Raw genomic sequence first — 24,765 nt, 5'->3', positions numbered from 1 at the left:
CTTTCTGGGGAGGAGGCAGATGGCTAGAGAATGTGAGGGCTGTTGTAGATAGTTTCCACAACAAGCTGAGCCGGATCTAGTCGACAGTGAGGAGCAGGAAGCGAAGAGAGATCGAGAAGTTTCTCTCCTTCACCTCATCATCGACTCACCGATTTCGACCATGGACGAACTGACAGGTCTTCCATTGGCGTTTGGAAAGCCTGTGCAGGAGAAGAAACAGTTTGGCAATCTCTCGAGGGTCGAACAAACTAAACGAGTGCGCGATCTCTCATCATTACGCGCACTTGCATTCGCTCGAGGTAGCAGACTGACTCGGATGCTGCTGTAGGGACAGGGGACTACGAGTAAGCCGCAGGACAAAGGGAAGCAAGTCGCGATTGAAGACGATCAACATGATGAACAGCCTCGAGAAGAACAACCGGAAGACGAGGAAGATGGGGACGACGTTGGACCGACAGGAAGTAGCAGCGGTGATCTTCCCACGACACACGAAGTCGTCCTGAAAGATCATATCAAAGTGAGCTCGTTCTCTCTTCCTTTGCGCTCTCTCACTCCCGCTGACCCTCGTGTGGCTCCGTAGACTGTCTCAGCATTGTCAATGGATCCATCAGGAGCTCGACTCGTCTCGGGTAGTTACGATTACGATCTTAAGATCTGGGATTTCGGAGGAATGAAATCGGATTTCAAGCCGTTCAGGTCTTTCGAATCAAGGGCGGGACATCAAGTAAGTCTTCCACTACTCTGTATCTATGTGGAATTATGTAGCTGACGGATCGAGAGCGGTCCGCAGGTCGTAGACGTTGCGTTTTCGAATTCTGGAGATAGTTTCCTCGCAGCGAATGGCTCAGATCAAGTCAAGTATTACGATCGAGATGGAGCAGAACTGTGAGTAATCACCTGCTCTCCCTGTTCCCAATATATTTGCTGACCCGGATCTTCCGGAGCTCAGTGGTGAATTCGTGAAAGGAGATATGTACATTCGAGACCTCCGTAACACTTCCGGCCATGTTTCCTCGGTCTCTTCCCTCTCCTGGCACCCTACGAACCCTTCCCTCTTCCTCACCGCCTCGTCCGACTCGACCCTTCGAATCTGGGACAAAACGAATCGACGACAATCGAAGAGTGTTATCGTCGTGAAGAGTAAGGAAAGAGGAGGAAAGACGAAGGTGACGAGCTGTTGTTGGAGTAAACCAGATGGGAAATTGATTGCAGCGGCGAACGAAGATGGAAGTTTAATGGTCTGGAAAGCGAGTGGGAATTTCACGAGACCCGATTATGTGAGTGATTCTCTACTCTTTCTCGAGGGAGACGGTTGCTTCTTCGTGAACTGACGAGCTTCATCTGTGCAGTCAAACGATAAAGCTCATGAGAAAGGAACGATCACGAGTTCAGTCGTTTTCAGTAAAGATGGGAAATACCTCGCGACACGAGGTGGTGACGGTACTGTCAAACGTGAGTTGCATCACGGTCCATCTTACATTCCATCAAGACTCACCTCGTATCGAGCTCGTTATAGTTTGGAACCCGAAATCGCTCAAGAAACCTCTCTCCGTCCTCACTTCCCTCCCTTCCCTCAACTCTGAAACTTCCCTCACCTTCTCTCCCGACGGTCAGTACCTCTTGACGGGAACGGCCGGGTCGAAAGCGGGAGTCTTGCCTGGAAACCAACAAGAATCGAAAGCGGCTGAACTGGAGAAGGAATTGGGACAAAGGATGGGAGAAATCGTCGTGATCAAGGTCGATACGGAGAAGGGTGAGATGGAAATTCGGGAAAGGATCGAAATTAGCGAGTTTTCTGTCGTGAAAGTGATTTGGCATGAAAGGATCAACCAAGTGAGTTTGACACCTTTACTCTCTCTCGATCGTAGTCAGTCTGACTCTTTTCTCGCATAGATCGTTTGTTCGACTTCGTCTGGAGAAATCCATGTTCTCTACTCTCCCGAACTGTCGACGAAGGGAGCACTCCTCGGTTTAACTCGAACGGTTCGAAAACCGACGGTCGAATCGACTTTCAACTCGAACGCCGACGGCACCGAACTGGATCGACCGATCATCGCTCCTCATTCTTTGCCAATGTTCAAAGACGACTTGAACGGTGAGAGAGGAGTTAGTGCTGGAGGTAGAGGAGGGAAGAGGAAGCGAGAGAGGGAGAGACACGATCCTCAGAAAACTCTCAAACCTAGTCAGTTGGCTTCTTCTCGTGTTCTGTATTCAGTACTGACGCTCACTCCACTCGATCAGCTCCTCCGATCACTGGACCTGGACGAGGTGGAAGGGTTGGAGCTTCAGCAACGCAACACGTGGTTCAAGGAATGATCAAGTCAAATTTGCGAGATCAAGATGTACAGTCGCATATCCCTGCCTTTCCTGTTATCGAGTCGTATGGAACTGACATCCTACGCTTGCTGTAGCCTCGAGAAGCGCTACTCAAATACGCTACGAACGATCCAGGTGAAAACACTTGGACGTCAGCTTGGTCAAAGAGTCAACCGAAACCCGTGTTCGACGATAGGAGTGACAGCGATGACGATGTCGTCAAAGAGAGGCCAAAGTAGATCGATCATTCGGTTAAGGTCGAGGGCAAATCAAGGGGATCCAGTTTCGTACTCGATTTCTTTCTTCGTTTCTCGCAAAATAATCTCCGCCCTTTTGTCTCTCTTCAATCGAACAGGTCCCTGAGAGAAACATCTCTCATATCGAACTTCGCGCGTGGCACACGAAACAGGAAGAACTCGCAGACTGTGCCAAGCTCGAGCTGAGAAGCTCTCTTTTTTCAACGGATCCTCCCGTTCGTCATCTCCGAACTCGATCCGTGGGACAAAAAGGTGCACGGTTCTCGTACGTCTGGAGGAATGTGCGCAACTCGAATGGGACGGAGGGATCGCTCTCTGTGCTTCCTTCTTCTCCTCCCACATTTTCCCTCATTCACCATTCACAATGGACGCCTCCCGTCGTGAAAGCTTCGACAGCCAACATCCCCTCCTTCCCGTATCTCCGTCCACTCAAGAATCGCAAAGACGCCCTTATGTCTTACCACCTGACAATTCGGGCGAACGAAAGGTCTGGATGGACATGGACTTGAACCGTCGTCAGGAAGGTCGGACGAAGGTTCGCAACTTACTCTACGAAATCGTCGAGCACGAAAAAGGACGAAAATCTCCTCCGGCTGAAAAAGACATTCAAGCGCTCACAGATTGGAAGATCGAGATTCTGGAGCTCCTCGATGCCGAAGGAACGCAACCTCACCACTACAATTATGAAGAGTATCCCAAGATCACGATGCTTTTGTCCAAACTGAAAGGGGACCTCTTCCAATCGGAACGCTATCCCCTCGTGCGTCTCTGGCTTCTCGAGCCCCATAGAGTGGTGCTGATTGACTCTCATCTAATGCCTGTAGATCAGTCGAAGATCCGGCAAAATTCGAAGCGTATACCGCGCAGATGCACTCGTGAAACGAATGGAATTACCGGTTAAAAATTCCGAGCCTCTCTCACATCTTTGCGCCCGAATTGACTTCGAAGAAGACTGCCTGTAGGACCCTCGCGACACAAGGATTCTTAAACTGCAAGATCGCCTGGACCGCATCAGCAGAGAACTATATAGCGACCGCGCGCATCATGTTATGAGCGCTCAAGATTTTCGAACCTTGTGGATCAACCCTATCGCTCGTTCAATCATGTTCACGCGGCTAGAAGGTTTCTCTCTTGAGAAAGACGAGTGCTGGTATCAAGCCTTTGCTGTTTTGTACGAAGTGTACACGAAAGAAGTCAGTTCCAGTCTCCGCTCTTTTTTCCCGTCTCTCAATGAACCGTGCCCACTTTCGAGACCTGACTCTTCTACCTTCACTCTTACAGGTCGCTGAAGCTGCAAGCGAAGCCGAGCGAGAATCCAAAGATTCTGTTGAGCTCTTCCTGACGAAATTTTCGGCAAAGGCGGTTCTCGAGATGATCGGCCTTGATGTGGTGAGCTTCTCCCGCTCTGATTCTACCGTAATTATGTTTGGTGCTGACCGTCTCGCGCTGGCGTGATCAAGTTTCTGCCCGCCAACCGAGCGTGAGCAATTCGCAACGAGTTGTTGGTCGAATTCAAGCTCTCGCATTTAGAGCGCGTCAAGGCAGGCGACGTCAGGGAAGCAACCCACCCACACAAGGCTACGAATCACTTCAATCTCTCTCGCACCGCACCTTGAGTAGCCGTCAAGTTGGAGGAGTTTACGGATTCGAATCTTGGGGAGAAGCAGAATCAGGTGGTCACTACTTTTAGTTGTCCCTTTCTCTCTCTCTCTGACCTGTTCCCTCTATTGATGTGAGTCTCTCTTGTAAGTCTGTCTGCGTTCGACTCTCTGCGAAGTTTGGGTGATTATCGACTCCGCTCGGATCAACTTGCGAGATTTTACGACTTTCTATCTCCGCTCTTTCACGCGAGCCTATCGCAAGATCGTCTTCAACGTTTCGTCTCTCCTCAGACAAACAAGACATCGAGAAGAGCATCTTCCGTCTGGAAATCCACGCGTTCAACTTGCACCGAAAACACGAAGCATGCAGAAAATCGCAGACTGTCTTGAGCTCAAGCTGAGAAGCTCCCTTCCTTCGACGTGATCTTCACAGTACAGTGCACATCTCCGCACTCGATCCTCGGACCTCGCACGGATCTCGGGCAATTTGGGGAGCGTGCGCAAGTGAATCAGAGTCAGGACTCGGTCTTCGACTCTTCGTTCTTCCTTCTTCTCCTCACGATTTCTCCTTCAGCCGACGCCGACAATGGCCACCGCCCGTCCCGGAAGCTCTCGTGTTCAGCAGCCCTTCCACATCGACGATCAGCATTCGGAAGAAGCACCACGCGCTTACGTCTTGCCCGATTACAGGTCTGATTATCGAGAGGCGCTATGCCGTGACGCCGTCGCAAGGCGCAAGAAAGGTCGAGAAAAAGTGTGCAAGGTACTCGATGCTATCGTCGAGTTTGAAAAGGGTCGAACACCTTCGCCTTCACCAAATCGCATCAAGAAGCTCACGAATTGGAAGGACGAGGTTCTCGACCTCCTTGACGCCACGGGAACCAAGCCTGAGTACTTTAACTACGACGACCCTCGCTCCATCGTGAGCAAAGTACGTAGCCTCAAGGAAGGAGATTTGGGGAAAATGAGTTCGTGCGGCCTCGTACGTCTTATCTCTTCTCGCAGCTCGAACAACTCAGCTTGAGTCGTGCTAATCTCGACTTGACTCGTGTAACTTTGCAGTATAGCAGCTCGAAGGGCCAAATCCGAGCTCAATACGAAGCTGAGACGCTCGTGAGAGGCTGGCAATTATCCGTAAGCAAGGTTCCAGCCAGAGTCGTCTCACAGGTCTTGTACGTGCTGACCCTCGGATGACTGAGTCTCAGGGTCCTCGAAAAGCGAGAACTGACAAGATTCACGTGCTACTGACGGTGAAAATCGAGTCTGAATTCTTCCATTTCGCACCAGCTTTCTCGAAATGCAAAGAAAGGGAGCGATTCCAAGTCGAGTGGACTGAGCCTATCGAACGTTCAATCAAAGGGGCTCAGCAACCTGGCTTCTCGCTCGAGGACGATCGGTGTTGGTACCAAGTCTACATCGTTTTGGAGGGCCTGGTCGCAAAAGTCAGTTTCGCCTCGCTCAAAAGTATCTTTGCCGATCGCAAGTCTGACTCGTCTGCCTTCATAATCCACAGGCTCATCAAGGCGATCACTACGCCCCCGAAGGTCGCGGATATGTCCTTCTGTCTGCTGATCGGGAGAAGTTCTTGAACGAATTCCCGGCAGAAGTAGTGCTCGGAAGGATTGGCCTTGATGTTGTGAGTCTCCCTCGCCCACCCGAGTCTCCAGCTCGAGGATGACATGAGCCATCTTTGCCAGGTCCCGGGACCGTCACCGAAAAAGAGCAGGTCGAGACGAGTTGTCAACAAGATTCAAGCATTGACCTCGAAGGCGTCCGAAGTTCCTGGCACTTTACGCAGAAGAGGAAAGGGCTATGACTCTATACAATCTCTCTCGCACCGTACCTTGAGTAGCCGTCAAGTTGGAAGAGTTTACGGATTCGAATCTTTGGGAGCAGCAGGTTCAGGAGGTCATTACTTTTAGCTTTCCCCCCTCTCTCTCTGTCCTCTGTTGCCTTTCTCCGCCCGTGACTTCTGTGCAACTCCTCTGTCTTGTGTTGATTCTGTCAGAAAGAAGGGATCGACGACTCCGCTCGGACCAACTTGCGAGAATTTCGATTCTCTGGGCTCGACGACTCTGTTAGATAGAGCGTCAGCGTGACGCGCTACGGGCTGACCGTGTGAAATGAAACGGGGAGGACTGAGTTGCATCCTCAAGATTCGAGGTCGATTGGGCGATTGGGCAGAGATTGGGTGGAATTTGGGCAGAGTCGCTGTCGTTTTCCGGCTTTTTTCGAAAGGCGGCTTGTTTCCTCTCTTCTTTGTCAGATACAATCGCCCTGTGCTGTCTGTGAGAGAACGAGTAGAGGTCCTACGGACGCTGAGCGCGGGTCCCCTGTGAATGGGCGCTCGGATCTTTCACGGGGAGAATGACAGTGCTGACCGTGGATAGGGCTAATTCGCCTCTGGTCGAAGGAGTGCGAGACTATTCACATCCTTAAGCCTTGACGTGTGACCGAGCCGAGCCAGCAGAAGCTATTGGCTTCGGTTGAGCAAAGAGAACGAAACCGAAAGTCCTGGAGACGGAAGGAGAGGTTAGCCATCGGAACGCCTCGATCACGAGAAAGTACATACCTCTAAAGACTGTGCAGACAGTCAGAAAGGAGAATCGTCAGCAGAGGATGGTCTCCGGGAGAGTCGAAAGCGAATCGAAAGCAGCTGCAGAGCAAGGAGAAGAGCAACGGTGGCTCGCTGATTTCGGCTACCTAAGCAGCTGAAATATCTTCTTGTGTCTGCTCAGCATTGGTGAGTTCGACTGAGTGGTGAGAGGAAGGAAGATAAGAGACAGCGTTAACCGAGCGCTCTCTCTTCCGCTTCCGTCTCACCATTACTTAATCTGAACGACTTCACCACCCTCCCAGAAGCTTTTAGAACATGCCGGTACTTCACGAGCATCCATCGCCTTCGTCCCTCGTCCCTCTCCTTCAATCTCATCTCCCCACTTCTCTGCCGACTCTCTCGACTCTCGTCACGCCTGGCAACCCACTCAAAGTCTACACCACCTTTCCGACCTCTCACGAACCGTCCACAGCCGAGCCAGGACCAGAGCTCCCTTGGATCGTTCTCATCGACGCGGGAAATCAGTTCCGGTTCTTTTGCAGTCAGACCCCAACCGAGACTACTTCCAACGATGATGGAACCAAAGCTGAGGAGCTACTGTACGAGGTACTGGGACAAGTTATGGATCAAGCGAGTCGCGAGAAACGAGATAGTCAGTTCCTTCAGCTCGCTTTGGCTCTGTTTTGCTGCCGCCCTCGAGCTGACGCCGTCGCGAGCTACTTCCAGTCGTACGTATAGGAGCGATTCACGATCGATGGACCAGGGTGGTCGAGAGAGTGACCGGAGTTGAATGCATGTCCGCCAGCCGAATCTGGTGCGATCCAGCGTACTTTGGCGATCACAAACCTGCAACGACGACTTCGTCTGAAGAAGAGCTACGGTTGCCAGAAGGCTTCGAAATCAGAGAGGCGGAGGAAGAAGATGTACCAATCGCAAGTCCTTTTCTTCTCATTTGCGCTCTCCCCGTCCTCGAGACCAACCGGTTTCTTCGTATACCAGATCCTCTCGACGTCAGAAGTACCACATCTACCCTCTTACCTCCTTACTCGACTCTCCCACACTTCTTGCATTTTTCGTCGTTCTTCCTCGAATTCTTCTTCTTCCGACGCCGAGCTAGTCGCGCACGTTACAACCCATCGCGACGGATCCCTCGGCACTCTCTATGTCAACCCTTCGTGTCGTCGACTCGGTCTAGCCCGTTTAGTGCTCCAGCATCGTCTTTCGAAAATGCGCAAAGAAGCTCGAGACTCAAAGTTAGGGTTCTGTTACGTTCACCGTGAGAACGAGGCTAGTCGAGCAGTCATGAAAAGCTTGGGATGGAGGGAAAGCGAAGAGAACGTATGGTGGAATATTGTCGACGTGCAAGAGTGGGTAAATCGACAGAAGTTGAGAAACTAGGATAGGAGGTGAGTTCTCCTGTCGAGTCTTTGCGGGGTAGGCGCGACTCACGAACCTCTCAGAGGATCTTTGCTCGCGTCTTCGTTCGTGTCAGGCTGAGGAGAGGCCTGTGCCTTGTCGTTCGCCGGCGACACCTTTTCCAACGCGGCGCCTGTCACCCTCTTTTCCTTCTCCTCTTCAGCTTCCCTCTCTTTCCTCGGCTCCTTCCGAACTCCGCAGTGTAGGGGAGTAAACATGGTCAATTACGACAATCCACAAGAGGTGAGTGTGTTTCTGCGGTTCGAGAAATGAAGTTCACACGCTGACGCCGCTTCTTTCCTTTAACGAAGGTTTGGCAACGCATTCAGGAAGCAAGTACCGAGCATGAGTACAAACTCGTTTACTCGCTAGTTCACCATCTGTGGCAGCACTCGAAAACTCATCTGATCGATTTCAACACAGTGAGTAACCGGCCCCCCTCCCCCCTCCCCCTCCCCACCCCCCTCCTCCTGTTGCGTCGGAGAAGGATCGGCTCATGTCTCGTTTTTCAGACTCGTTCTGAAGGAGATCACAAATATTGGGAGATCGTTCCTGGTAGCGGTTGGTTCTTTCGCGAGGTGGGACGTCGCGGCGGCGTGTTCCAAGCCTTACAACTCTCTACCGGCACTATCGTGACCTACGATGACAGTTATGTGGCTAGTCTCGGTCACCGTACCGCATCTATTCTCGGGGTCAACAGGGAAGCGTGGATGGCAGAGCACAATCGATGGTAGAGACGGAGAAGAATGAAGGGCAGCATCGCGGGTGGATGATGGAAAGGTTGCTCAACACAATCGTCGATTCTGTCATCTATCACATGCTATCTTTGAGTTGGGAGAGAAGCCGAGGCGCGCGATTCTTGAACGCTCGAATACTCTTCCCCGGGGCTCATTCGTTGCTCAAGTCGCCGCAGTAGGTGACAGCGGCACGATAAGTCTGATGCGCATCCTGTGCTTTCTTTCGAGGTACACTCTCGACTGTCGGCGCGATCAGATCCTCACGTTTTTCGAGCTTAGACTCGACAATCTCTCCTTCTCCATCTTTGCACCGTTCATCGCTGCAGTTTTGCTCTAGTTGAGAGACTTCTAACGAACCGACCGGTATCTCTTCTGTTCGTTCAATCGATAGCAAGAGAAATGTACATTTTTGTCACAAAAGACACGGAATAGGGAGTTCTATGTATGCGAGTTGTATCGAAGATCGAAAGTCTACAGCGTTGTTGAAACGACAAGAGAGGAGGGCGAGCGGAATGGTATCGAGAGACAGAGAGAACGAAGAGAGGAGGGTTAATCAGGAGAAATTGGGTTGTTGGGCGAGATGGAGTAGTCGGAGATGAACTAGGTTGAGAGCTTTCACAGCGTCTTTTTCTTCGATGACACATGAGATGCTATCGATGCGAATGCCCAGGGTCAGTACAGAAAGAGGGACTGAGAGGAAAGAAGAAAACTCACTTGATTTCACTTGCACCTTGCGAAATCATTTCAATGTTGATGTTTCCTTCCGCCAGCGTGCTACGGATACGAGAGACCAACTTCAGCTATCTATAAATTGGTCATACGAGAGGGAAGTGGCTCACCTGAACATTTTTCCGGCAACTCCAACCATGTTCTTCATGTGCTTTCCGACCAACGACAAGATAGCCATATCTTTCGAGATACTGACTTCTCCGACCACTTTGAGATCCCTCATGACTCGATCCAGGACTCCTTTCCTGACTTCACCGTAAATCGCCATCGAAACGTGAACTTCACTCGTCGAAATCAAATCGACAACGATTCCATGTTTGTCGAGGGTACCGAAGATACGAGCGAAGAATCCATGAGAGATCGTTTTACGGTTCGAACGAATCGATAGAACGAGAACGGTGTCTTTGATCGTGATCGCCGTCGGACCTAAATGATGTTCCGGAACTTGAACGTCTTGAGGTAAGGAAGGAGCTGCCGAAGGAGCAGTAGCGACTCGAGGGTTACGAGGAGGGGAAGGAGGTCTCGAAGCAGCCGAAGTGACGTGATCCGGGAAGATGATCGTTCCTTCTCCTTTCGGGTTTTCGACGTTTTTGATTCGAATCGGGATCGAGTTTCGGATAACTTGCTCCATCGTGAAAGGGTGGATTACCTCTGAACCGTAGTAGGTCAGTTCGGCGGCTTCTTCAGGAGTGATCGTTGGGAGAAGTCGAGCGGTCGGAACTTTGCGAGGGTCGGCAGTAAAGATACCGTCGACTTCTTTCCAGACTTGCAGTTCTGACGCCGAGGTACCCACCGCGCAGAGGGCGGCGCAGAGATCCGAGTAACCTCGACCGACTTGAGCTAGCAGTGAACCGGGAACGACTCCGAAGAAACCTGAAAATCCCTGAAGCTTTAGTCATTGTCACTCCTTGACTAGTAGGCTTCCACCAGGACTTACCGGTAACGACAGGTACTCGATCACCACATTCCGCCAATCTCTCTCCGAGCCGTTGACTCAACTTCGAGTAGAATTCTTGACCGAGTTGAGGTGCGTTGTCTCCCGCTTTCGAATCGTCCGCAGAGACGACTTCCCAGTCGATGATAGATTCGAGAGAGACGAGTTCCGAGTCGATACCCTGTCAACGTCAAAGCAGAGTGAGTTGACGAACGGAAAGGACTCGAGTGGAAAACGAAAACTCACGCGATCACGCAGGGCAGCAGCGACGATCCTACAACTGAGACGTTCCCCGACTCCCATAATGATATCTTTCGACCTCGTCGAGATCTCCTCAATAATCTGCGCTGCCTTCAAGAATCCCCTCAACCTTTCACAATCGTACTCCAACTCGTCTTCGACCTCTCTCAACACTTCTTCCGTCTTGATGACTTTTCTCGCCGCTTCCAAATGATCATTCTTGATTTGATCCACCGTCTCATCGAACAGACTCTTTTCTTGTTCGTTTAATCGATCCAACAGCCTCAAAGAACTGATACTGTTTGCTAAATTCGGTCTTGTAGAACTCGAAGGCGTGCCGGGCATCGGACTCGAAGAAGGGGAGTTTCGGAAGGAAGAGAAGGAAGATGCCATGTCGGGTGCTTTGGGTCGCATCGCTTCGAGAGCGGCTCGGAGGAGTAAATTCGTAGTTCCGGTCGCTTTTGTCGAACCGGAACGAGCTGAGCAGACTAACGCTACTCGGTGGTTGTCATTCAGGTATTTGCTGCACGGACAGATTGCTAGATCAGTGTCGGAGCAAGAAGAGAGGGGAGGTGAGGGAAAGACTCAACGGGACAATCTCATCGGCGATCGTGTTCAAGAACTTTCCAACACTGGTACCACCGTACTTTTGAATGATCCAGTTTCCATTCGCCGGGTTACCTCTCAGAGGAGTCGGAGTTGACCGAGAAGAAGAGGGAGATGAATTCGATGTCGACATCGAGAACTGCTTGGAAAGGTCTGAAACTACGAGAGAGTAATCGGGTAGAGTCGAGGATTGAGGCTGGGCGAGGCTAAGAGAGCGGCTTGGAGGTAGCGGAGAGATGCAGACGGAAAGGAACAGTTGAGTCAAAACGAAATTCGAACTCGCTCACAGGACGCGGAAATCGTTCTTCCGTGCCGTAATTTCGCTCGAATGCAAGTTGACAGTCTGGCAAGATCGTAGCAGCATTCAGTCTCCAGTAGCGCTTTGGTAACGAGCGTAAAATCTCATTCAAGAAATGTCAGAATTTATATTCCATCTCGGGCGAGCTACAGGTCATCACTATTGGCTGGAGCTTGATCTGTGACAGCACCCACTGCGTCAGAGTCCCTCCTGGTACTGCCGGCCCCATCGTATACCGTTGACTAGCTTCTCGAGACGCTTAAGAGTGGAATTCAGGATGTTTGAGAGCGGACAAGTCGAGGAAGGAGATGGGGGCGACAGCCGGTAGCCGGTGCGCGAATTCTAGCGTGTGCCTCGAGATCTTGCCAACGAGTTTACGTAGGTCGAAGTGAATGGTCGGAGATGAAGCGAGAGTTTGTGCAAAATCTCCCTTGACTTTCTCTCATCACCTCTAACCACCTTCGACGCTCGCCAGACCTTTCAGACCGACTCCTACATCCTTCAAACCCGCAAACTTAGCGAAACTGCTGGCAGCACAATGGCGGATGAGCAAGAACGAGAAACCGCTCGACTCTTTCGCGTCAACAGAACGATTCACGAGCTCGTAAAGGACCGTGTGAGCCAGCGTTGAGCTCTCTATACCGTGTACAAGTGAACTGATCAGCGAACGATGCTGGGTTGTAGGGTTACCAAATTTCGGATGATGAGATCAAGATGAACCTCGAGGACTTTAAAGCGCAATACGCGAGTGGTACAAATGCTCTAGAGTACGTTATAACTACCCCTTCCCTCTCGTTGGGCTCCGTAACCGAGACGAGACGGAAAACAGACCATCGCTAACCTTTCTCGCTCTCTCTTCACTCCTCCTTCTTGAACCTGGCAAACAGTAAAGCAAAGATCAATTTTGCAGCATCAAAAGAAGAACCAGGACAAGAGGTGTACGTGTTTTACGCTGAAGAAGCATCAGTAGGAATCAAAACTATGCGAAAGTGCGTCCTTCCATCTCCCTCTCCCTTCCCTCCTCTCTCCTTCAAGCTAACCCCTCCCTTCGACGCTACTTTCAGATTTATCGAAATCCTAGAAACGCAAAAAATCAGTCGAGGAATCCTAATCTACAAAACCTCGATGACTCCCTCGGCGAACAAAGTCATCACGGCCATGTCTAGTCAATTCACGATTGAAGCGTTCCAGGAATCCGAATTGTTGGTTAACATTACGCATCACGTTTTGGTACCGAGACATGAAGTCATGACTCCTGAAGCTAAGAAACAATTACTGTTGCGCTAGTAAGTTTTCCTCCTCTCTCTCGGTGAAAGTAGAGGTGTTGATGGTGATTATTGTGAGTTGCAGTCGATTGAAGGACACTCAACTACCGAGGATTCAGTTGAACGATCCAGTTGCGAGGTATTACGGGTTGAAACGAGGTCAAGTGGTGAAAATCATTAGGTCTTCAGAAACGGCTGGTCGATACGTTTCGTGAGTGCATCTCTTTTGTTTTCCCTCTTATTATCGAGACTGATCATGTTCCGACGTGCACGATTGGCAGATACCGACTGTGCCTATAGACGGAGGGACAAAAGCGAATGTTCGATTCGGGTTTTAGACGTTCTTCTTCGGTCGTTCAGCGATGGGGACGGACAAACGGGAAACGGGTTCAGTAACGATTACGAGGGAAATCGTCTGCTGTTCCTCCTCTCCTTGTACTTTTTGACTGTAATTCTTCTTCCTCTTTCGCAGCAAAGCTCGCTCGTTCGATGAGGTGCAGCAGAATGGGAGAGGGCATCACAGGGGTGATAAGTCCCTCGTCACCATCGTCGTCGTCGTCGAGCCCTCGAGCCTGTTCTGGCACTCCGCGGAGGATCCGTGCGTCGTTCGATCGCGAAGAAAACCGAAAATTTCGTCGTTTCGCTTCTTTCTTCCCGTTCAACTACTTCTTTCTCAGCACAATCCTTCCCCTCAGTTCTGTATTCCCCCTTCGCCAGCGCATCGCTTTCTGGAGTGATTCCCATCAAGAGATACTCAAGTCGTTGGAGACGCGCGGACGTATGACCTTTTTTACAGTCTTGCGACTTTCACGCGAGGCTGTTAAGATTGGATTATAGTCAGCGCACTGGATCGTCTAAAGTATCTATCGATGGGAGTCACTCCCTTCTCTCCGGTTCAAGCTGATTCTCCTCTACCGATATGTATCCCAGGAGTCTTCGTCGACGCATGTCGAAGGGCTTACTCTCTTCTCCACTTCGAGTGAGTGGCGGGTAAGCATAGATACACGTCGACGAAGTCTCGTGGGCTTCAAGATCTGTGGAGGAGAGTGAGCGGGATCGCAGTCACTTTTTGTCCGTTCCAGTTTTCTGTTTACTGTCGTAGTCCACCAGTTCCTAGCTCCCCGTCTGATCCTGTGCGAATCATATCTCTCGAAGCTCATCCCTTCCTCGCGCGAGTGATAGTGTTGACATGACAAAGACGGTTCGAAAGACATACGCAAAAAGGGAGACAGGGAGAGAAACTACAAGTGATTGATCGGAGTGAGTTCGAAAGCTCAATAAGTCGAATAGAAAGATCCCGGATAAGAACCGCGAGGGAGAGGAGAGAACGTGTATACAGAGGTGGCGGTGACCGAAAGAAACGGAAGAAAATGAACGAATAATTGAGCGGAATTTAGACGGCAGGAGGAGGAGCGGTCGTAGTTGATGTTGGAGGTGCAGTAGAGGTAGTAGTAGCGGCACCGACCGAGGAAGGAGGTTCGGGATCGGAACCGTAAACGAATGATCGAACTGCTTCTCGTTGAGCGGATTTTTCGCCTTGCGGTAACCTATTTCTCGACTCTGCTCGTCAGCAACAATGCTCTTTCGAGAAGAGAGGAGTCGGAACTTACGTAAAAGCAGGTCTCCATTCACCCTTCTCACTCAACTGGAAGTATTTCGGTACGAACTTCTCTCCCTTTTCTTCCCTCAACCTCGCGCTTTCCCTTTGTGCATCCTCAATCTCAGTCTTTGCTTCCGTAGCGGCATCGATATCGTTCTGTTTGATCGCTTGAGTTACTTTCGACCACAATCTTCGAGATTCGTTAGGTTGTTGTTGAGCTTCGGGAGTGACGGATTTCTCAGTGACGGAAGTGTTGTGCGCGTCGAAAAGTACTTCTTTCGTCTTGGTCTGTAACGCGCTCCTAAGTACTTATCTGAAGTTATCGCAATACGAGGAAGGCTTACAGATTTGCGAGTAATCTCCATCAGATCCGACCAGTGTCCAGAAATTTCTCCAACATCTCCCTTTGGACTCTTGATCTTACCCGCGATCGAATTATAAGAACCCGAGAAGAATCCCTAGCTCGTCTCAACATATCAGCTCAAGTCGATCGAGGAGGAAGAGCGAGTAAGAGGAGAGCTCACCTTGGTTTTAAATTCGACATCACAAGTCATTCCCGTCTGATGATTTCTCACAATACTCGAATCTCCCAACTCCAACACCATCTTCCCAAAGAGAATACCTCTCGCATACATATTCGGCATAGTGATATCATACTCTCCATCCTTGACCGCTTCTCCATCCAAAAACCTCAAATGAGATTCTCCCTCCATGATCGTCGCGGCAGAGTTTCCGAGGAATTTAGATTTCGGTTTCAACTCGCCACAGAGATCGAGACCGTTTTCCGGGGAGGAGAAGTACCACGCAGAGATCGGAGGGTGGTGAGAAACTTGTTCGGAAACGTAGTAGGCGACGGTTCCGTCCGGGTAATCGTATCGACATCGGAAGAATTCTCCCAAGACGGGATTGTACCTGCATTCACGAGAGAGAGGAGACACGGGAGTAAGCTTATGGAGAAGAGCCTACGTTTGAAGGAATAGCTCTCTGACTTACGGTTTCTTTACTCCTTTAGGTTTGATATGCCATCCCGCCAAGTAATACCTCAATACAGTGATGAATCGTTCTTCGACAGGTAATGAAGCGGCACTACATTGTGAAGATTCCGGATTCGTGGATCAGTTTCCCATTGAAACGAGCAGACTGATCAAGTCGAGCCCCGAACTCACCCGTGGAGTAATTCAGGATGACTGTGGAAGTCTGTCACACGTTCTAGCATCGATCTGGGTTCGAGTACGAATCTACAAGGGAGAAAGAGAGGAAAGAGGTCAGTTCTCTCTTTTTCCCCACTTTCTTCTCGAATCATTTTTGACGCTCCTCATTGAGAGGTTCAAGAGAGGTTGAGAACGAGGAGGAGATAGAGGAAAAGCTTACACGGGGAGAGTAATCTTTGAGAGGTCCATTCCAACTCGTAATTGTCCGATCAAAGCGAGCAACACTAAGCACTCAGAACAAAGAGGGGTCAGCGGATCGAGCTCAAGCTAGTCCTAGCTCGACAGTGCCCTCATAGCCTCCCCATCCGCCCAATAGAGTGAAGATTTCTCAATGCCGAAGGTGGGTGACGCCTGAGAATTCCCGATTCCCTGATCTCCCTCGCACGGATATCCCTTGAGTGACTGAGAGAGAATGAGACTCACTGTTCTTGGGTTCATCGTCGAGTACCCTATTTCACAGAGAGCGAGAGAGAGAGCAACAAGGGAAAGGTCACCGTTAGTTTGTCCCATCTTTCACTCGCATCAGACACTCTCTGTGGAGAGTTCCGGTGAGAAGAGAGTAGAGATGGAAACATACTCTGTATCATCTGCAGAAGCACCCTCGGGGGCTTTGTCTTGAGAAGTAGCGTTACTCATTGATGGAGCGGATTGAGGAGAGGTGTTGTTGTGAGAAGAAGGGGATCCTCCTGATCCTCCTACGACGGCGGAGGCTTTCGAAACTATAGAAGATAGACCCATCGCGCTTGAGAGTGAAGGAGTGAGTCGAGGAGTGAGTGAAGTGGAGAGGAAAAGCAGTAGAACGTCATCTCGAGCTCAGAGTCCGGTTTTTAGTATAGGGATGAAAGTGGTTACAGCATTCGATGTATGTATGAGAAACCGATCTAATGAGGAGACAAAACTACGGGGAGAAACAAGGCAGAAAAATAGATAAAAAAGCAAAATCAGAGACTTCTTCGTCGATATGCACTCTATTGCGTTCCCTTGATTGCGTTCTTCGCGATCTCCCTCTGTTGTACGGCCGTAATCAACGCCGCATGACTCCAGGTCAGTTCTCTCGCTCCTCTTCCAATCGTGGGTCCATCCTTCTTCCCGTCCTCAACCTCACCATCTTCGTGTTCTTCACTTCCGCGTGCTGATCCCGTCCTCTCAAACTGTTCGTCGAGTCGGTGCGATTCGCCTACGTAGCGTTGAACGACGGAGAGGAACGAATCGGCGAGAGTGAAAAGCGCTTCGAGGAGAGAGGTGAATGATGTGTCCGTGCGGGAAAGGGTCGAACCGACGGCGGGGAGAGCCGGAGAGAGAGTAGGGAGGATCGAAGTGAGAGTCGAGTGAAGGAGAGGGGTGAGGACAATGTGTCCCTCAGTCGAAGGGGAGGAGAGTCGAGTGATGAGGAGGAAAAGGTATTCGGCAGCAGCGCTCGTGCATAAATACCAAGGATGAGCGATGCTCAATCCAACGCCATCGTACTCGTCTTCAGGGTATCGTCCCAATGCGACTCCTTCTTTTCGTTCCCTTCGACCTTGATTCAAAGGATAAACTTTCCCCATCGAATCCATCAAAGCCTTCAAAGTCGACAAGATCTTCTCTGCCGATTCTGCCTCCTCCTCCTTCTGGTTGTCTGCCGTGAGAGTCGCCCAACGAGATTCACGACCGGCGTGAAGAACGGCAAGAAGTACCGCAGCGTCCAGTTCACTCTTTTTCCCGTATTCTGCGTCTCCGACATGAGCGTTCTCGTCGGATTCCCTGCCTGAAGTGTGGTCAAGAGTGACTCGAACGATTTGTTTCTCGGGGGACCAGAATCGATTGATCGAAGGGGTCAATTCGGCCGCGACTTGGGTGTAATGTTCGGCGGAGGTAGAGTCGTTGAGAGCGAGAGCGAGCTTAGATCCGTCGATGAGGGAGGTACGGAGAGTGAGGAGGGTGTAAAAATGTAATCCAGAGACTTCTTCCCAAACTGCGAGAGGAACGACCAAAAGTCTCGTGAGCTTTCTTCTCAAGCACGGAGAGACTGGAGGACACTCTACTCACGATCGAACCCTGGAGTCTTCCAATGTCTCGCTACGTAATCCAAATCGCCCTTGATCACACCCGTCTCTTTCCCCTTTCTAATCCCAGGGTAAAGTTTTTCCTTTACGAATTTCTTTTGTTCCTCGTTCCCATTCTCCAAACACCATCTCGCATAAATCGACAACGTAATGATCCTCGAGCCCGGTCCATCATCCTGAGGTCTCCCCCATTCACCCATGAACGGTTCGTTTCCTCGTTTCTTCGGATCAGAATGTTGTTCATCGACAAAATACTTGACTTCTCCTAATCCTCCTTCGTCGAATCCACCCATGACGGTTTCTTTGTGTTGCATGATCAAGGATGCTTCGATGTATTCTCGAATGAGTTGCTCGTCTTGGGGGTTCGGGGAGGAAACGAATCGTTTAACAATGTTTCGCATCACGACGGCTGAATCTCGGGTCCATTGATACCTGTCACAGCGTTACCCTCTCCACATCAGCGCACTGTTCGACGGTTCACTGAGAGTAAGAGGGAGGAAACGAACCAGTAATCAGGTTTCGCTTTCGACGGTGAGGCGACAATCGCTCCAGGGGTAGTTCCCTCCGGGTGAACATTCGCGAGTAACTTTGTCCAACTCGCATCCAACTGTTTCGCGAGGAACTCTTCGAGTGGTAAATCGACTAGAGGATTCTTGCGAACTGACGCTGAGGTCGGAGAGGAGGGAGGCGAGGAGGAGGAGATCGAAGTCGAGGCGGAACGACGTCGAGCAGCGGTACCGGGAGCGGCGGGTCCGTTTTTGAACCAATAACTGAGTCGTTGGAGGAAGGTAGACATCGTTTCGAGAGGCGAGAGAATTGTCGAGAGAGGAGAGAGGTGGAATTGGAAAATCGTCACTCGTTTGCAAAGCGGAGCCTCAGGGGAAGGAGGCGGTACCGGGGGAAATTTAATCAATCGTATGTAGGAGGATATTGTTGAATACAGACACCTCGAATTGACTTGAGAACTTCAGAAAAAAAATGCCAGATCTTGGAATCTTTGATCTCACTCTTCGACTAGTCTCGACTCGAAAGCGAAGAGCAACAAGGATGTCGGACGATAAAGCACTCACTCCCGAACAAATCGCGAAAGCTGAACGCAAAGCGGCAAAGAAGGCAAAAAAGTTGGCAGAGAAAGAAACTCAACAACAATCGACGACGACGACTCCAGCGGAGACTACTTCGACTGTAGGAGCTGAGGAGACGGAGGAAGAACGCAAGAAGCGGGAAAAGAAGGAAAAGAAAGCAGCGAAGAAGGATAAAAAGAGGTCGAGAGACGAAGGAGAAACCGAGGCTGTTGCATCCGCGACTAAGGAGGAGGAGGCGACAGAACCGAAACAGAAAAAGTCCAAGAAAGACAAGAAGAACGCTCCTACCGAAACGAAGGAACAACCCGTTGCTTCAACTTCGACTTCGACTTCGAATTCTACCGCAACTTCGAACGGATCCGTCGCTACTGCTCAAGAATGCGCCGACTTCCTCAAGGAGAACAACATCACTCACACTCCGGAAGAAGCCGCGACTGAATACCCTCCCGTCCTCTCTTTCGCTTCCCTTCCTCTCAACGATGGAGTTCGCAAAGGTCTCAGCGGTTACACGAAACCTACTCCTATTCAATCTGCCGCGTTCCCCGTCATGTTGGGTGGAAGGGACGTGATCGGTATCGCTGAAACTGGGTAAGTCTTACTCTAATCTCTTCCGAAAATCGCAACGAATTCCCCTTGCTGACTCGCTCTCTTCTTCCAGTTCCGGTAAAACTGTCGCGTTCGGTGTACCAGCGATTGAACACATCCTTACTCTCCCCCAATCGAAAAAAGGGAAATCTACCGCTCCCGTTTCAGTACTCATCATTTGCCCAACTCGTGAACTCGCGATGCAAACCCACAACAATCTCGACATGATCTGTTCGGCACTCTCTCCTCCTCTCGCCTCCGTCTGTCTCTACGGAGGTGTTTCGAAACCCGATCAAATCCGTACCCTTCGAAACGAACGACCTCGAATCGTCGTCGGAACTCCCGGTCGTCTCCTCGATCTCGCTCGCGAAAACAGTCTCGATTTGAGTAAAGTTAGTTGGTTGGTTCTCGACGAAGCCGATCGAATGTTGGATAAGGGATTCGAGAACGATATTCGGGAAATCATCAAACTTTGCATGCCTTCTCCTTCGGGTCCCCTGAGACCGATTACTGAACAAGCTGGCGAGGAACCCAGATTCCGTCGTGTACGTCTCGTCTCCGCTCTTCTCATTCCATGATTTACTCACTGATCGGTTCCTCCGCCTTTGCAGACCGCAATGTTCTCTGCGACTTGGCCAATGTCAGTTCGACAACTCGCTGCCGACTTCATGACTTCCCCTCTCCGAATCACCGTCGGTTCCGACTCTCTCCAAGCGAACTCTCGAGTCGAACAAACCGCGATCGTAGTCGCCGACGGACGACAAAAAGAGAACCTCCTCCTCACGCACCTCCGCGACAACGGCTTCAGTCAAAACAAGGCTCGTTCCGACGCGGGAGGTAAAGATCGTGAGAAGGCGTTGATCTTTGCGTTGTACAAGAAGGAAGCGACGAGGTTGTTCGAAATGTTGAAACACAAAGGATTCCAGGTTGGATGTATCAATGGAGATATGAGTCAGGAGAAGAGGACTCAAAGTTTGGCGGACTTCAAGGAAGGCCGAGTTGGACTTCTCGTTGCTACCGGTAAATGTCCACTCTCTCAGAACTCTAGCGATCGCAAGCTCATCTTTCGCCTCTTTTTTAGATGTCGCTGCTCGAGGACTCGATATCCCTAAGGTAGAACTCGTCATCAACGTTACTTTCCCTCTCACTATCGAAGACGTGAGTAGAAACTATCATACAGTTCCGCCTTAGCTCGCGAAGACTGAATCCTTTCCTTACTCGCAGTACATTCACCGAATCGGACGAACTGGTCGAGCTGGACGTACCGGAAAGAGTATCACCTTCTTCACTGAAGCTGACAAAGCTCTCGGTGAGCTCTCCCTCGCTCTCCTCGCACAACTCAAATCAAGCTAACTCTCTCGTCTCCGATTCGCAGCTGGTCAATACATCCGTTTGCTACGAGACTCGAACGCCGTCGTACCTCCAGGTCTCGATCAATGGGGTACTACGATCAAGAAGCAAGTTCATTCGAGTTATGGAGCTCACTTTAAGGAACCCGTTTCGGGAGTTGCGAAAAAGATTACGTTCGATTGATAGATTTCCTTCGTTTCTGCTTTCTTTCTATCCTTGGTCTTTCTTGTTATAACACTATTACAGGTCTTTCGAGTCGCGAGCGTATCACCGGACCTTTGGAGAGAGAAGTCAAGGTTCTTTTCCTTTTTCTCGTCGAATTTCTGATACTGATCTCAAGAGCTCGTTGGGCCATTTCTCCACGAGTCGATTGAAAGCACAAGTAGACAGGTAATCGAGTCGTCGTCATCGTCGTCGGACGAAAGGCTCGAGCTCCGCGCTCCTGAACTTTCAATTGAACACATCGGGACGCTCGTTCCCCTTCTACTTTCTCCCACCTCGTTTCGCCTCTTCCCCTTGTTCTCCCACTTTACGAGTCCAAGAGGTCGAGTCGATCGGACTCATATACGGGTACGTCTTCCTTTCGCTCGCTCGTGCACCATCTTCCGATTGAAAAGACTCGTTTGGTGACAGCTCACCCTCGTTTGATCCGCGAACAGTGTCATGGGCGAGTCGATCGCAGTATTACTGCTCAACGCAGAGGGAGACAAGGTGAGTCCCTCCTCGACTAGCTAGGGACTGATTTGCGAGCTTGTTCATTGATCTTCGCCGCCCCCTCCGACCCCTTGTCTTTCGTCATGAATAGTTCAGCGCTTCTTATCTAACGGAAGGAGCTCGAGGTGGAAAACTAGCAGCCGAGCATGTTTATGCACTCGCGAGGGAAAAGACGAAAGGGAGTAGCACTAAATTGATCGTTTATTTGGTTTCGTGAGTCTCCTCGTTCTCTTTGTCTTCTCGCACTCGAGGTTGACCCAGAGAGAGAGGGGTGATAGTGATGGTCATGATAACGCAATCGGGTCTGGTCAAACGAAAGCCTTCCTGCGGGGATTCGCCTCTACCGAAAATTCGTGCTTTGTCGTCGAACCTCTTCGTCAAGCGAACGGTCTCCCTTCGGCTTCGGCCCGAATCCTTCGTAAGCACTCTGATATTCCCCTCTGCTGTTGTCGACGCACTGACAGGCTTCGAGGGGACAGAACTATTGAAGCTCTACGTCCCGTTGAAAACGGTTTCGACTATTCTACTCGGTTCACTCCACAACGCTCACCTCTACGGGTATCTCCGTGCGCTCCCGACTACCGATCAAGCGAAAATAACCCTCGTCAGCACGATCTCCGTCGCGCCGCCTTATCGAGTCCTTGTAGATGGGAACAGTTTCGTAGCGTGGCGAGGGCTCGAAGGTTTATTCGGTGGACTCTCGCTTCCCGACCTCACGACTCTGTCCGTCAAAGAGGTAGCACAAGCTCGAATTGACGAGGTAGAAGAAGTGAAAGAGGAGACTGTTGAGGAAGATAACGATATCAATCAAAACGAGCAAAGTCTTGAGATGGCAGCTCCGAGTTCTCCTGAAGAGTTCCAGCAATTCTTGTGGGATTCTTCTCCTTCCGACGTGAGTCTCTACCTCGTAACATAGGATCGAGAGCGCTCGTTGACAATCAGCATGTTCACCGCCGGCGTCTCTCAGGAAACGGAGGAAGAAAGCGATGAATGGGAAGTCGCAGGTCGCAAGAAACCCCCTCGACCCACTTCACCTGGTAACAACCTCGATGCCGACGGAGTCTCGCAACTTATGGATCCGAACAATGCTCAAGTCCGAGAGAGATCTGGAACTCGACCTGTGAGTTTCCTCTTTTTACCCATTTCTCGCTCGAGGGGACGAGCTGATCTTGCTCTTGGTGGGGTCTGCAGCGCGAGAGAGGTGGGAGGGACCGGCGAGGACTCAGTACGACTTCGGGAGCTTCTAGGCGTCGCAAACAACGAGAACGAGAACGAGTGAGTCGAACCGAGCTTACTTTAAACTGAAGATCCAGTCCCATTGACCGATTCTCGTCTACTCAGGGACGCCGTGATCAAGGTCGAAGGAGCTCTCGCGTCGAACCTCGTAAAGAACAAGGACTCATCTCTCCACTACCCGCCTGGGATCCTCCGAGGATCATTCTTCACGAGCCTCACCCTTGCGTTCACCACTACCTCCGTCCCGAGGGATGTCAAACCCACAACTGCCCTTACTCTCACAACTACGAATGGGCGAGCGAATGGGAAGAAAAAGTCGGGTACCGTTTGTTCGTCAAGTCGAAACTTTGCGTCAAGTTCGTTCACGGGAAGTGCTCGAAAGGCGAAGACTGTTTGATGGCGCATCGTTGTCATTCCGACCTCAAATCGTGTCGACACGGTCCGCGTTGCTACTTTTTAACTCAAGGGTTGCCTCACTCTTCCCCTGTTTAAGTTTTCATACTTGATTCGATTCGTACGGTTGTCTGGAATGGTGCGTTTGTGAAAGTTTCTCGTCTCGCTTCATTTGAGAGAGATAGCTCGCGTCAGGTGTTTCGAGCTTCAGGATAGAACGGAGTGCTCGTGCGAGCATCTCGTACTCCTCCGCTCCTCTCGGTTCGATGACCCATGCTACATGGTTGCAGTCCCTGATCAATCGTGACAAGACGGATTTCATCGCAGAAAAGGCATCGAGGGAGCGCAAGAGAGAAACAGAAAGCGATAGAAACGGGGAACGAGATTCGACGTCTAAAGGTCCTTGTAGATGAGTCGTTGACGATGGGTCATGTAGTTCTTCGAGTGTCCAAGACTGCGAGAAGCAATCGCAGGCTGCGGAACAAGCAAGAGTCAGAGGTTGTACAAGGGAGAAATTCGAGATTTTCGCTCACAACTCCCATCTTTACGAGGACAGACCGAGGCGGATACCTCCTCAAGAAGGCCTCCCAGCCTCGCTGAGTCGGGAAGTGCTTTCTGCCGAGGGTATCCTGCTATCGAAGTTGTCAACCTGTGATGTAAAGGTGGGAAAATGAGAAACCATGGCTCACGATGTGCGAGCGGTATTCCTTTCTGATGAAGTCTGCTACTGCCATGATCGCATACCATTTGGAGTTGACGACGAGGTTCTGCTCATCGTGCAGAATCGTGTCGTAAATGACGCCAAACCATTGTGCGTGGGCCGTAATGCTCATAATTTCAGGCTGAGCGAGATCAGTGATCGACTGCAGGAGGTCAAGAAGTTCTTTACGTCTGCCATCGTAGATCGTCTAGGATGCAAGAGCGAAAAGATCAGCATTCGAAGTCCTATGCGGCAAGCGAGAAAAAAAGTTTACCTCGAGGTTCAGTTTCCCGATCAGTCCCCCGACCACGAAACCCTCGCGAACTACGCCGTCTTTCACGATCGAGATCTGTGCTTCCCCGAGTCAGCAACATTCCCTCTGACGTTGGGTAGATTGAATCTGCGCCTTACCGGTCGTAACTCGGGACGAGACTTTCTATGAAAAACCACGGATTCCTCGTCACGAATCCCCTCGAATCTAGTCTTGATGCTCCTCCAATTCTTGTCGTGGTAGAAATTCCATTCTACGTCGGAGGCGTTGCGGAGGGCCGTCCAGAGGTTACCAATCCAGGTTTCGAGGGCGTTCTGATCTTGGGGCGAAAGGTGTTTGCGACTTTGTACGATGTCGTAGAAGATCTTTTGCAGGTCGCCTCGACGTCTTCCGGCTTTGGCTTTGTCCTCCTCGTCGAGTTTTGCAGCGTCGTTGGCTGGCGAGTAATGGAGAAGATCGGGTTGAGAATCGTAGCCTGGAGGCGGGATCGAAGGGGGACGCAAATGGTCATCCATTTTTTCAGAGAGCTCGGGAGCAGGATCGAGAGTGTTGGCAAGAGCAGAGGAAGAAATTCGTGGATCACGCAAGAATCGAACCTATCGACGATCGTGCCTCGTGC

General features: G+C 50.7%; 11 protein-coding genes across 11 annotated transcripts; 7 read left to right on the top strand and 4 right to left on the bottom strand.

Annotated features, from left to right (window-relative positions):
- Positions 1-160: 160 nt before the first annotated feature.
- JCM6883_005701 (WD40 repeat domain-containing protein) lies at positions 161-2,555 on the top strand (the record flags this gene model as incomplete). The annotated part of the gene is made up of 10 exons (XM_076632599.1): positions 161-256; positions 329-517; positions 581-724; positions 791-885; positions 950-1,277; positions 1,350-1,452; positions 1,517-1,833; positions 1,894-2,182; positions 2,242-2,342; positions 2,412-2,555. The coding sequence occupies 10 exons, from the start codon at positions 161-163 to the stop codon at positions 2,553-2,555; spliced, it is 1,806 nt and encodes a 601-aa protein (XP_076487397.1).
- A 382-nt stretch (positions 2,556-2,937) lies between these two features.
- JCM6883_005700 (uncharacterized protein) lies at positions 2,938-3,535 on the top strand (the record flags this gene model as incomplete). The annotated part of the gene is made up of 2 exons (XM_076632598.1): positions 2,938-3,333; positions 3,398-3,535. 2 exons carry the CDS (start codon positions 2,938-2,940, stop codon positions 3,533-3,535), a joined length of 534 nt encoding a protein of 177 aa, XP_076487396.1.
- Positions 3,536-4,760: 1,225 nt separating this feature from the next.
- On the top strand, positions 4,761-6,096 carry JCM6883_005699 (uncharacterized protein; the record flags this gene model as incomplete). The annotated part of the gene is made up of 5 exons (XM_076632597.1): positions 4,761-5,156; positions 5,237-5,308; positions 5,380-5,616; positions 5,688-5,810; positions 5,872-6,096. 5 exons carry the CDS (start codon positions 4,761-4,763, stop codon positions 6,094-6,096), a joined length of 1,053 nt encoding a protein of 350 aa, XP_076487395.1.
- Positions 6,097-7,046: 950 nt separating this feature from the next.
- JCM6883_005698 (GNAT family N-acetyltransferase) lies at positions 7,047-8,129 on the top strand (the record flags this gene model as incomplete). Its single annotated transcript, XM_076632596.1, has 3 exons — positions 7,047-7,383; positions 7,458-7,663; positions 7,731-8,129. The coding sequence occupies 3 exons, from the start codon at positions 7,047-7,049 to the stop codon at positions 8,127-8,129; spliced, it is 942 nt and encodes a 313-aa protein (XP_076487394.1).
- A 1,308-nt stretch (positions 8,130-9,437) lies between these two features.
- On the bottom strand, positions 9,438-11,526 carry HOM3 (aspartate kinase; the record flags this gene model as incomplete). Its single annotated transcript, XM_076632595.1, has 6 exons — positions 9,438-9,534; positions 9,599-9,658; positions 9,724-10,486; positions 10,551-10,728; positions 10,794-11,310; positions 11,378-11,526. The coding sequence occupies 6 exons, from the start codon at positions 11,524-11,526 to the stop codon at positions 9,438-9,440; spliced, it is 1,764 nt and encodes a 587-aa protein (XP_076487393.1).
- A 703-nt stretch (positions 11,527-12,229) lies between these two features.
- RPB5 (DNA-directed RNA polymerase core subunit RPB5) lies at positions 12,230-13,256 on the top strand (the record flags this gene model as incomplete). The annotated part of the gene is made up of 6 exons (XM_076632594.1): positions 12,230-12,307; positions 12,376-12,458; positions 12,579-12,680; positions 12,756-12,977; positions 13,042-13,167; positions 13,238-13,256. 6 exons carry the CDS (start codon positions 12,230-12,232, stop codon positions 13,254-13,256), a joined length of 630 nt encoding a protein of 209 aa, XP_076487392.1.
- A 1,093-nt stretch (positions 13,257-14,349) lies between these two features.
- JCM6883_005695 (OSBP family protein) lies at positions 14,350-16,505 on the bottom strand (the record flags this gene model as incomplete). The annotated part of the gene is made up of 9 exons (XM_076632593.1): positions 14,350-14,503; positions 14,567-14,844; positions 14,901-15,014; positions 15,081-15,468; positions 15,550-15,642; positions 15,723-15,794; positions 15,928-15,991; positions 16,191-16,216; positions 16,345-16,505. 9 exons carry the CDS (start codon positions 16,503-16,505, stop codon positions 14,350-14,352), a joined length of 1,350 nt encoding a protein of 449 aa, XP_076487391.1.
- Positions 16,506-16,735: 230 nt separating this feature from the next.
- On the bottom strand, positions 16,736-18,608 carry JCM6883_005694 (glycoside hydrolase family 15 protein; the record flags this gene model as incomplete). The annotated part of the gene is made up of 3 exons (XM_076632592.1): positions 16,736-17,721; positions 17,796-18,244; positions 18,319-18,608. The coding sequence occupies 3 exons, from the start codon at positions 18,606-18,608 to the stop codon at positions 16,736-16,738; spliced, it is 1,725 nt and encodes a 574-aa protein (XP_076487390.1).
- A 251-nt stretch (positions 18,609-18,859) lies between these two features.
- On the top strand, positions 18,860-21,015 carry JCM6883_005693 (DEAD/DEAH box helicase; the record flags this gene model as incomplete). The annotated part of the gene is made up of 6 exons (XM_076632591.1): positions 18,860-19,485; positions 19,556-20,027; positions 20,094-20,502; positions 20,564-20,640; positions 20,707-20,791; positions 20,858-21,015. The coding sequence occupies 6 exons, from the start codon at positions 18,860-18,862 to the stop codon at positions 21,013-21,015; spliced, it is 1,827 nt and encodes a 608-aa protein (XP_076487389.1).
- Positions 21,016-21,495: 480 nt separating this feature from the next.
- JCM6883_005692 (uncharacterized protein) lies at positions 21,496-23,274 on the top strand (the record flags this gene model as incomplete). Its single annotated transcript, XM_076632590.1, has 7 exons — positions 21,496-21,543; positions 21,638-21,759; positions 21,825-21,964; positions 22,026-22,438; positions 22,514-22,666; positions 22,738-22,821; positions 22,888-23,274. The coding sequence occupies 7 exons, from the start codon at positions 21,496-21,498 to the stop codon at positions 23,272-23,274; spliced, it is 1,347 nt and encodes a 448-aa protein (XP_076487388.1).
- Positions 23,275-23,568: 294 nt separating this feature from the next.
- On the bottom strand, positions 23,569-24,661 carry JCM6883_005691 (uncharacterized protein; the record flags this gene model as incomplete). Its single annotated transcript, XM_076632589.1, has 5 exons — positions 23,569-23,649; positions 23,709-23,804; positions 23,865-24,083; positions 24,150-24,224; positions 24,287-24,661. 5 exons carry the CDS (start codon positions 24,659-24,661, stop codon positions 23,569-23,571), a joined length of 846 nt encoding a protein of 281 aa, XP_076487387.1.
- Between the last annotated feature and the right edge of the window lie 104 nt (positions 24,662-24,765).

The sequence above is a fragment of the Sporobolomyces salmoneus genome, assembly GCF_050403485.1.
Source record: "Sporobolomyces salmoneus JCM6883 DNA, S_salmoneus_JCM6883_v1_ctg28, whole genome shotgun sequence".
Lineage (NCBI taxonomy): Eukaryota > Fungi > Basidiomycota > Microbotryomycetes > Sporidiobolales > Sporidiobolaceae > Sporobolomyces > Sporobolomyces salmoneus.
The sequence above is the reverse complement of the archived record's forward strand: the minus strand, read 5'-3'. Positions and strand labels throughout refer to the sequence as shown.